The sequence below is a fragment of the Pinus tabuliformis genome, chromosome 7 (genome assembly GCF_031772625.1).
Source record: "Pinus tabuliformis cultivar Carrire ecotype Pingquan chromosome 7, CPIR1, whole genome shotgun sequence".
In the NCBI taxonomy this organism is placed as follows: Eukaryota; Viridiplantae; Streptophyta; class Pinopsida; order Pinales; family Pinaceae; genus Pinus; species Pinus tabuliformis.
The window spans coordinates 822130663-822141497 of NC_142293.1; the positions used below are offsets into that span (position 1 = coordinate 822130663).

Genomic DNA, 10835 nt, shown 5'->3' on the forward strand with positions numbered 1-10835 from the left:
CTTCTTGATTATCTGCTCTTTATGGGCTCATTTTTAGTATTTACAGTGTTAAAATGCAATCAAATTATTGTATTTACAAAATAAACGAAGATTTATTTAGGCCTTATGGAGACATGAAACATCCATAGCTAGTGATTTTCTTTAGTCTTACCTCGCACTCCTGAGAAGACAATTCATTAATGGGTCACGAGCGCTCCTCATCTCCTTCGGAAATGTGGAGGATCCATAGATAGTGCTGTCCTTTCGTCTTACCTCTCTCTGAGTACATTAATGGGCCAGGGGGTTTTGTTTTTTGTGGTTTTGTTATGGCTCATGAATGGATGTGTTTATGGATTGAAATTTAAGGAAAATATGGGTTTATTGTAGCATATGAATGGAATGCATCCAAGCATTGAAATTTCAGAAGTTGGGTTTATTGTGCATATGAAATGGCATGTGTTCATGTTTTTGAAATTTTACTCAGAGAAAAGAAAAGATGGATTTGGTATTGCATATGAATGAGATGTATTCTTCGTATATGCTTGGCCATCTATAGAGGTTTCTTGATTTTGGGTAATTAACTTAACCTCTTGATTTTGGGTAATTAACTTACTCTAAAATGAAATAAGACATTCAATGTGTTCCTTGTAATATAGATATAAACAAAACATCTAAAGAAAAGTAATTGCACAATGATCCAGTCCAAGAAAACAAGGTTTTCCACAAACCAATTAACTCTTCTAGAAAAATTCAACAATTCCAATTTAATAATCCTATCGGCCTCTCTTTGTACCTTTTGGGACAATTGCTAGTATTATAATTAATAATTAAATCAGTCTAGATCCATCTTAATTCCAGATGTATTAAGGTGCAAACCTTTTTTAAAATGAAAAAATATTCGATCTCTGGAAGTTTGGTAGATCCAAATTTCTTGAAATACAAACCTCTTTTAAATTGGATAAATTGGAGAGAAATTTAATCATTTGAGAACTTGATAAATCCAAAGTTAATATGTTATATATGTAAAAAATTTAGATTTATTATTATTATTATTGATTTGGTTTCTAAATGTTTTATATATGTATTTTTAAATTTATTTTTTTAAAATTTTTTATATTTAATTTGATTATTACTTTTTTCAATTTATTTTGAATTTTATATCTATGATTTTATGAATCATACCATTTCCATTATTTCATAATTTTAATTTGAAAACAAACTTACTTCCATTAAAAAGACGTTCTTGTTTAATTATTAACACAATTTCAAACATGTTAAAATTTATCTATCATAAAATGGTATTATTTGGAATTGAATTTTATATATATATTTTTTAATAAAATAAGTCTAAGTAAATTTATTGTTAAGAAGTTACCTGTTCAAATTTTTGGACAATTTACACACTGGAGGTTACGTTCTATGGTTGAGCTGTTGGATATTGTTGAAATTAAGGGAGAAATGTATTAATGGAGAGAGTCCGTTCTTAGTTATGTGTGAGACTTAGATTAAGAATTACTTCCTACATTCTAGGTGGTTGTTTTAACCCTCCTACTTGCATGCAAATTATTTATTCATGATGATTAATGATGAATGTGTAGAGCATTATGCTAGACACAGTCTCCACTCGTCACATGTGAGCTGCGCAGGTTTGATGAAAATCTTTAATGTCTTCTATTTTTGACATAGTATCAGAACATCAAGGTTAAGTTGAGTCAAAACCAATGTGATTTGGTGATTGAGTGAGTTCCTAACCAGAAAAGTGTGGCCCTTAGTGGCTGATACGAAGGAAGCCTCGCGGCCAGGAGGTGAAGTGTTGAGGTATAGGGCGAGATATTTTTTTTTTGCTTTGAGGATAAACGGATCAGCGTGTTGTTTGCTTTGACAGATGCGCTGCCCTATGTTGTGATCAACGCGTGATTACGAGGGAAAAACATGTTTTTCAGTCATTCCTTACACCAATTCCCCTCCGCGCGAGCCATCAACGTGGAATTGAACGGAGAAGAAGCCTTGCTCTGTGCTACATGTTTAACCGCGCGTTCTTGGCGTGGTGGATGCGAATTTGTGGCCTCGTTGGAGCTGTGGCGTCGCTGAGCGTCGTGGCTCGTAGTAGCATCGATCATCCAAGAGAATTAGAGCGACATGCGTAGAGCGGCCTGCATCAGTGAAGTCTGCCGCTCTTCGGCGGATCTGTGGATATAACACGTCCTCTACAACTTGGATCGTGAGAGATCTTATCAGCTTGGAGAAGTCCAATGCGTGAACTTAGATCGCGAGAGATCACTTAGGTAAATAGCCGGCAAAGTCCGTTCAACTGAGAGCAGCAGAAACGTGGATGGATGCCATGGTGTAACAACGGTGGTGTGGCTGTTGGCGTCCGAGCGCAGAGAAAAGTGTATTTTTTGAAGGCTGATCGGTGGCCCGACGTGGAGGATTGACTCCAGTGGAAAAATTGATGCCGAGAACCTGGATCGAGCATCAACGAAATTGAGCTACATATATGTTGGAGAAACGGTGCTTTGTTATCATGTTTTCCCTGGACATTGAGTCGTGATCATAACCTGGATCTGGAGACTGGAGTAGAAGGGCTTCAACGTAGCAGATCGGTGCAATAGAGGTCGAGGGCTGGACTGCTGAGCAGGTCGTAGCAGTAGATAGGTCGAGCCGGCGACGTTGGTAGGTGTTGTTGCTGCTTCGTTGGCAGCTTGGCAGCAATTTCAGGCCCCAGAGCATTCCACAAGTTCTGTGGTCGCATTTGTTTTCTCTGAGCAACCCTTAAATGGAGTAGAAGCCTTGAGGCATCTGCATTGATAAGAGGAGGCATTAAAACCGAGGGTATTGTTGCAATCATTTTTTTTCTTTGAATATTTTTTTAAAGGGAAAAGAGGGTTCTATGCTTCTTTTGGGGCTAAAAGGAGGAGTTTCTATATCCTTAAAAAGGATTTGTGCATTCATATGAAGGGTTGCATTTTAAAAAAGTTTTTTTTTGAGATCGGTCTTTTGGATGGGGACATAAATCTGTTTTTTACATAGAGGATGAAAGTTTTTTGAGGTAGATCTATCCAGATGAATAATTAGATGGTAGAGGTAATTAGATGGTAGAGGCATATTTGAACCAGAGAAATAAGTTCAAAGGATCCAATTATTTTAATTGGAAATCCAAGTTGTAGATCTTGCTTGAGGGGAGAAACGCATGGGCGATTGCAAATGATGATGAAATGAAACCGACCATAGCTATAGGCGAAACAACGACAACAATCCGCTTGAGGGGAGAAACGCATGGGCGATTGCAAACGATGATGAAATGAAGCTGACTATAGCTACAGGCGGAACGACCACAACAATCTAGGACTGAGAAAAGAGGAAGAATAAAGAAAAAGCGTTGTTAAAATTGTCAGTGAAAGATTGTATTATCCCTCACATTCTAGAATGTGAATCAACAAATGACATCTCGACAACTCTCAAGGACTTGTACAAAATCAAAAACACAAATCGTCTATTGTTTCTGAAGAGAAAGATTCTCTCCATTAAAATAGAAGATAGTGAATGAGTGGTCATGTTCATCTTTGGAGTCAAGGAGCTCAGAGATACACTGGGCGACATAGGGGAGACAATGTCAAACACTGATCTCGTCACGATTACCATTGGTATGACTAATGACTATCATATGTTTATCACAGGCTTGAATGCGTGAGAGAAAGCCCCCAAATTTGAAGAATTGACAGGATACTGATGCAAGAGGAAGAAAGATGGATGACTCTGAAACCCAGAGTTCAGATCTTGCTTTAATGGCGAAGAAGAAGCCTTTCAGAGGGAAGGAAAGTGTGGAACCGAAATGCAGAGGTACCTCACAAAGAAAGCCACCTCAAAGCATGTCTTCGAACATAAGTGATTTAGGAACCAAATGTTTTCACTGCGGTAGAGTTCGTCATATTACTAAGTATTGTTATAAAAAGAGGTTTGATGAAAGTAGACATAGACATAAGAAGCATGCAGGGTATTTTTCTCATGAAAATTAGATCAGAATCTCACATTGTTTGTATCTAATTTTGCATTTCTCATGAAAATTAGAATCAGAATCTCACATTGTTTGTATCTAATTCTGCATTCTCTGCTGAGAATGATGAAACAAAAACTTGGTTTATAGACTCAAAAACTTCCACTCAAATAACAGCTAATAAACATTGGTTTGAAAATTTCAAAGAAACCAACTTACCTTAATAAACATTGGTTTGAAAATTTCAAAGAAACCAACTTACCTTTGTATCAAAGGAACAAACCAGGATGAAAATGACAATAGGCCACTTTCTACGACTCATATCCACTATTCCTCCCTTTCCATATCCTTAGAACTCAACATTTTCTCGACCCTGAACACTGGCGGACTTTGATGAAGGAAACACTCGTTGAGGTTCTATGATTGAGAAATATACCTACTTTGTCGTTTCCATATTTCTCTTCCTTCCGTCTTCAGCGGAAACTCTGTAATGATCAAGTCAAATCATACCTACTTTGTCGTCTCCATAATCCTCTTCCTTCCGCGGCAACTCTGTGAGGATCGAGTCAAATCATACCTACTTTGTCGTTTCCATAATCCTCTTCCTTCCGTCTTCAAAGGAAACTCTGTGATGATCAGGTCGAACACGTTATCATAGAATTATCATTAATTGAATAAGATGCGCTGAAAGTTCAAAAAGTCTTTCCAGACAATTCACAGGCTTCACTTTACATTGATGCTTCCCGTTGAAAATTTATTTTATTAAATTTTGGTGAGAAACATTGTAATATAGAGTCATCTAATAAGGCAGAGGAATTGTGTGGGTGATTAAAGTGGGTGAGCAAAAGAATTTCAAAAAATCTATAGAGGCATTGTTTTAACTCTGTTTTTGATGGTGGAAATAAATTCAACACCATTAAAAACGTCTAAGACACCTAAAATTTTAAAGTTTAACAACTATAACTTGAATTTACAAAAAATCCTTGCCGAATTTTCTCATTAAACTATGTGTTATAATATATTTAAATTAGAGAGTTGAAAACAAAAAGATCACCCAAGACATATGCCATTTGTTACACTAGGCAATCATTTAATTAAATTTAGGTGAGAACATTATAATATATTTGTTGCAAAATTGAAGATGAAGAGATCTCCCAAAGTAAATGCCATTTGTCACATTTTGCAATCATTTAATAAATATCAAAATAGACAATATAATAATATTATCTAACTTTTAATATTGTGTAATTGGGAATTATTATCGGATAAGAGACATGAATAACTGATTAGAGATATGAATAACTGATTTAATATTGTGCGGCTGTATCCTGTTTCTATAATTTTAGATAAAAACGGTAAAATGTTTTCAAAAGGTAATAAATTATAAAAATGGTAAAATGTTTTCAAAAGGTAAATATATTATTACTAGAAAAGATTGAAATTGAAAATTATTTATACTATGGAGGTGTAGGTTTTTTTTTTTTTTTTTTTTCTATTATATGGTATTGTTTTTGTCTTAGTCATAAAAAGTTTCACTAACTAAATTAATTCTCTTTACTTAGGGTTTGCTTATAACTATGTTCTAAGCTATAACTTGTTAAATTTGAAATTAAAATTTACAAACAATATAAGGGATAGTCCAAATCTATCCTTCAAATATCTAAAACTTTAACACGTATCTAGTATTCTTCAATACTTAGTCATTCAAAATAATGCAAGAAGACTGACATTTAACAAAGTAAAGAGACCACAATGTAAAAGTACATGGGTGACACCCAATGTGGATGCCTTAACTTAATCCAAGAAATGTTACAAGAGTACAACAAGAAAGTTGTACTACTATCTATGACTCATTTTGCAAATGTACAATACCTAACTACCTATTCCCACAATACTTGCACATTCTAACTCTTGAAGCATCCATGGAACTACCTCTTATAGTTCCCTTTCCTCACTAATAGCTCAATTTCAGTCCAACTTTACCATACCTTAAAAACTTCCAATTTTCCAATTCCATTATATAGAGTCCCTAAGACTTTGCCAACATTTGGGTTGTTCATTGTATTAAAATCCATACTTAGCACCTCAAAACTCCATATCCACTTGATAAATCATGTCTCTTTTGTAAATTAATGCCTTTGCACGCACTTGCATCCTCTTTAAAGGTGGAATATGACTTGTTTTTTTTCTTCTTTTGAGGTGCCTTTCATTGTGCCCAAGGTCGAAGTGGACCAAAACATGCAATAAATTCCATGAACATCCACTAATTTAGTTTGCATTAGATCATGTATTATTTTCCAACATTTCCTAGTCTCATGCATCCAACAACTCCAACAATCCCACTTAAACAATTCCCAAGGCATTCTTACCATTCGATTGAACTTTCCACCCTCTTCATTTGTCCTCTAAGATCTTGAATTCCTTGCTTGCACAAGCAATCATCCACCACTTAGGTCACTATTATCACTATCGAGTCCATTATGACTTCAATCCTAGAAAACTTCGCTTCCAACGCCCTCATTGAACCACTATTCATGGAAGGCTGCAAAAGACTCCCTCTTAAAGCTCCATCTATTGATCTTCCATCAAGTCCAAAATCTTTGAGTCCTCTTAATATGGATCCCAAGGAAGAGAAACATTGGAGAATCGGGGGATACTAGTGTTTCCAAGCATTAGAGTATTAAATAAGTAGTTAGATTTTAATATTAAGTAAAGAGGATGACATGTCAAATTTAATCATTTCCATTTTGAATTTTCTTATAAAAGAATGCTCTTGCTATGCAAGAAACTTGTGCTCGATTTAATATAATATTTGGTTTTGAATTCTCCTTATTTATACATAACTTGGTATTAGAGCAACACTCTTATAAGAAGTTTTAGATCTTTACAGACAATTAGCTTTTGCAATCATCAAAAAGAATTTATTCCTTTATTCTATAGAATTTCATAGCCTACTAGATACTATGTTACCAAAAACGAGAAACACGAAATGACAACGAGATAAGAAACAAGATTTGGAAGTTTGACATTCAATATATAAGGAGAAACAAAAAACCAAAAAAATATGAAAAACACAAAACAAAACATTCATCGTCAACATAAATGAAATTATTCTTTTGCTATAGCATTTAGCCGAAACCTTAACCATCAAACCTCAACCTTATTTATTTTATATTTATTTATTTTATATATAGAAGGATAAACATTAAATTTATACGCATACCATTACCATTAGCATTGCAGGTTGATATTGCGGACGGAGGAGCATCTTTTTTCTAATTTTGATTCTCTTTCTTGATTACATTCTAACTATTCAACACTGTTAGCCATGCAAATTCATTGAAAGTTCTCCATGAGTTGGATGTACTGGATGGTATTGCATTAACTTATATGGTTTGCAACTTAGCATGGCAGACAGATGTAAAATGATATATTTGTCATTGGTGGATGTGACATGTGACATGATGTGATGTGATGGTGTGTTTCAAAACATTTGTTGAGTAACCAATACATTCAAATACAAATGAGTTGAATAGTGTGCCTGCCATGGTCCCTTATCCCACTAATTAAAAGGACACCACTGAAGATGCTCATGATTATAGCGTGGCACATTTCATCTGTTGGACATGATTATTGTGAGTATGCTACTCTCCACATATACCACCTTGATTGTAGTCCTTTCTCATCGGGCTGTAGCATCCTCCTCTTAACGCTATTAATTTGGTGACGATGTCGCCTCAAATACAGTTTCGACCATAGTGAGCACCATAACATGTGCATCCATTTTTTGATGATGATCTTTTTTTATAGGAAAGCATCTTGTTGATTCCCTTTGTTCACTGGTCATGGCTTTTATCACGGGTTCCAACTCCTACAAAACACCGAAATTCATCTCGGCGTTTCCCAAAAGTAGTAAATTTGGAATTTTCCCAAAAGCAGCTGTTGTAGCTCACTCATGCGCATATTTGACCAAGCATTCACTACATAATGTAGACAACTAGGGTTTCTTTGATCCACACGGATAACCAAAGTGTATTCAATGGTATTCAAAGAAGGATAACATCCCCATATAATTCCTTCATGTCATCAAGATTTTGCTTACCACACAGAAAGAGCTTTTTCCTATTATAGAACATCATGTGTGGAGCAAGCAATGTTATGTCCATAATGAGGCCATCTATGGTGCGTTAACATGCTTGCTTCCGCAAGTCAGTTTGATAGTGTCTGAAGATCTGCATGAATGTATGAAAAGGGGACATTGCAAATGTTTTGATGCTCTCTTCTTTGACTTGATCGAATATCTACACATAAAGGTAGCGATCATGCTCAAGCGCTTAGAATACTCTTTGGGATGCATGCTTTCCAATATTCGCTTGCAAGGTTGAGTTTTCACTTTGATTTTGAAACGGTTCATATGTTATACTTCATGGCTCCTAAGATCTCCAGATTTCTGGTCTCTGAATGCTATTAATAAAGTTCATTGTCAATGGGGCGTTGGGCAAAGTGGATGTTGTATATTCAATACGGTTTAAGATGAACAAACAAAGATGTACTTCCGCCAATTAAATCACAAATGGAAAACTGATGGAGCATCTTTGTAGCTCCATCAGTAGCTAAAGGGAGGAAAACTGATGGAGCATCTTTGTAGCTAAAGGGAGGAGGGCTTGGATCTCTTTGAGAACACGATTAAAATGTTTTCCATCTAGACATTGTGGCTTTTAGCATACTAATTTCTGATCTTAACCAGGAGATTATTGAAACATTAATTCCAATTGTCAGAAGCAAAAATATGATGTAACAAAGCTATTCAACATATTATTACACTAAGATCGTAGTTGTAATAAGCGAATGCTACCAGCACTCAGCAGCGTCAATCAATTACTTTTCTACGGTTTTCATTGCAGTAGCGAAGTTGCGGAAATTTGTGTCAGATGAACCACCTTCCTTAACTGCAGCGATCGCACTCTCGCTCAATTTCATCACTCTTCTCTTCATCTCTGCACCTTCCTCGCCCGTCACTGCTCTCTCCACAGCCCTCTTAATCTCAGTCATGTCGATTATTGATGTCCCACTCTCAGTATATGCAGTGTTTTCCTTAAGCAAAGACAAGCCAATTTTCCAGACATGGACTATATAACTTTGGTTCAGAAACTGATGTGCAAAATGTGGCCAGCATAACATGGGCACCCCCATGGTGATGCTCTCCAACGCTGAATTCCATCCACAATGTGTCAGAAAACAAGCAATGGAAGGATGAGAAAGTACCCTCAACTGCGGACACCACGACACCAAACACCCCCGCTGGCTCCGTTGGATGCGCTCCACGAATCCTGGAGGGAAGGCGGCCTCGCTACCTTGTAGCAGATTAGGGCGCACAACCCAAAGAAACGGTCTCTCCGTGGCCTCCAACCCAAGTGCAAGTTGTTGGAACTGCGTCTCGCTTAACCCACTCACGCTGCCAAATGAGACGTAGATCACAGACTGCCTGGACTGCCTATCCAACCAATCCAAGCATTCGTCATCTTCGGCCCAAAATCCCGTTGTGATTTCCAATCGGAGTCCCGAGTTCGAATTGAGAAGGGAAGAAGGAATCAGGGGACCTATTGGACAGACTGAACCTCCGTTCTCGACCACACTGCTGATGGCGGAGTCTTCAAGATGATGGAAGGAATTGCAGATGACCCAATCTATTTCCCGCACTCTCTCCATGCATCGATTTATGAAGTGGAAAAATAATTCAGAGTCATCGAAACCGGCAGCCCATGGAAGATGTGCAGAGCAGAGAGGCGGCATGGAGGGGAGGTATTTCACCATTTTAAAGTCCTTTGGAACACCTGCAGAGGCCTCAATTAATAAATACAATTTTGGCAATCAATTCATACACTATAATTACAAGACTCATGAAATTAACATAATAATTAACTGTAAGCATACCGTTTGAGGGAATGGAATATTACAGAGCAGTGCATAGGTAGCAGTAAGAGATGTCCAGAGAGCGGCCCTTGGAATGTGGTAGCGTTGAGCAATCTCTAGTGCCTGTGACGCCATAACGTCTACTACCAGGCAGACACTTGAATCATTATCCCCCTCTTTGATTTGGTGAATGAGGTTGTCAAGAAAAGGGACAATCACGTTTTCTGTGACATCCAATAGGTTGGTCATTTCAGGGCGAGTATCATTGGAAGGAAGGCCATCGGGGACGACCACAGAGCGGATCATCGTGTGGTTACTCAAACTGGTTTTGTTAGCCTCTGCTATGCGAGAATGGTTGTAGTCTGTATTCACAAAACTGATAAAGAATCCCTCGTCCACAAGCTTCAAGGCCACCTGCATCATGGGATTTATGTGGCCTTGCGCAGGAAAAGGAACCAGAGCCGCATGGTGTCGCTGCTTGCTGCAACTGAAATCCATTATTGCTTCCTTTCTCAATGCCTCTGTCTCCAACACAACACTTTCTTTGCCCTGAATTTTCACAAAGTTTGAAGAAGTGAAGCCGTAGTCGTTTAATAATAAAAATCATTTACCCGATTTCCCATAGTCATACTTTCTGTCTCCTGCACAGATATCCTCTCGTTTCAAAGCAGACGGGATCTGTCTCAGTATCTACCATTCTCACAAGCAGTCGTTTCAAAGAAAACCAAAGTATAATAATATCATATAACTTTGGGAAAATACCAAAAGATGAATATAACGAGGGTTATATAGTAGTTAACATCTAACGTTTGATTAAAATATAATCAAATTAGAGTAGAAATCAATAAAAATATAAAATTTGAAAATTTTAAAATTTTAAAATGTTATAATTAGATTAATTTTAAATCGTAATTAAATGTATTGTTAAATTTGGTAAATTAACTTTATT

The 10835-nt window shown here is 36.8% G+C and overlaps 1 protein-coding gene across 1 annotated transcript; it reads right to left on the bottom strand.

Moving 5' to 3' along the window:
- Window positions 1-7520: 7520 nt before the first annotated feature.
- Window positions 7521-10624, bottom strand: LOC149250133 (UDP-glycosyltransferase 85A1-like). The gene is made up of 2 exons (XM_089456397.1): window positions 9931-10624; window positions 7521-9807 (listed from the first exon to the last, which is right to left on the bottom strand). Exons 1-2 carry the CDS (start codon window positions 10382-10384, stop codon window positions 8852-8854), a joined length of 1410 nt encoding a protein of 469 aa, XP_089312523.1. The 5' UTR covers window positions 10385-10624; the 3' UTR covers window positions 7521-8851.
- Window positions 10625-10835: the final 211 nt, after the last annotated feature.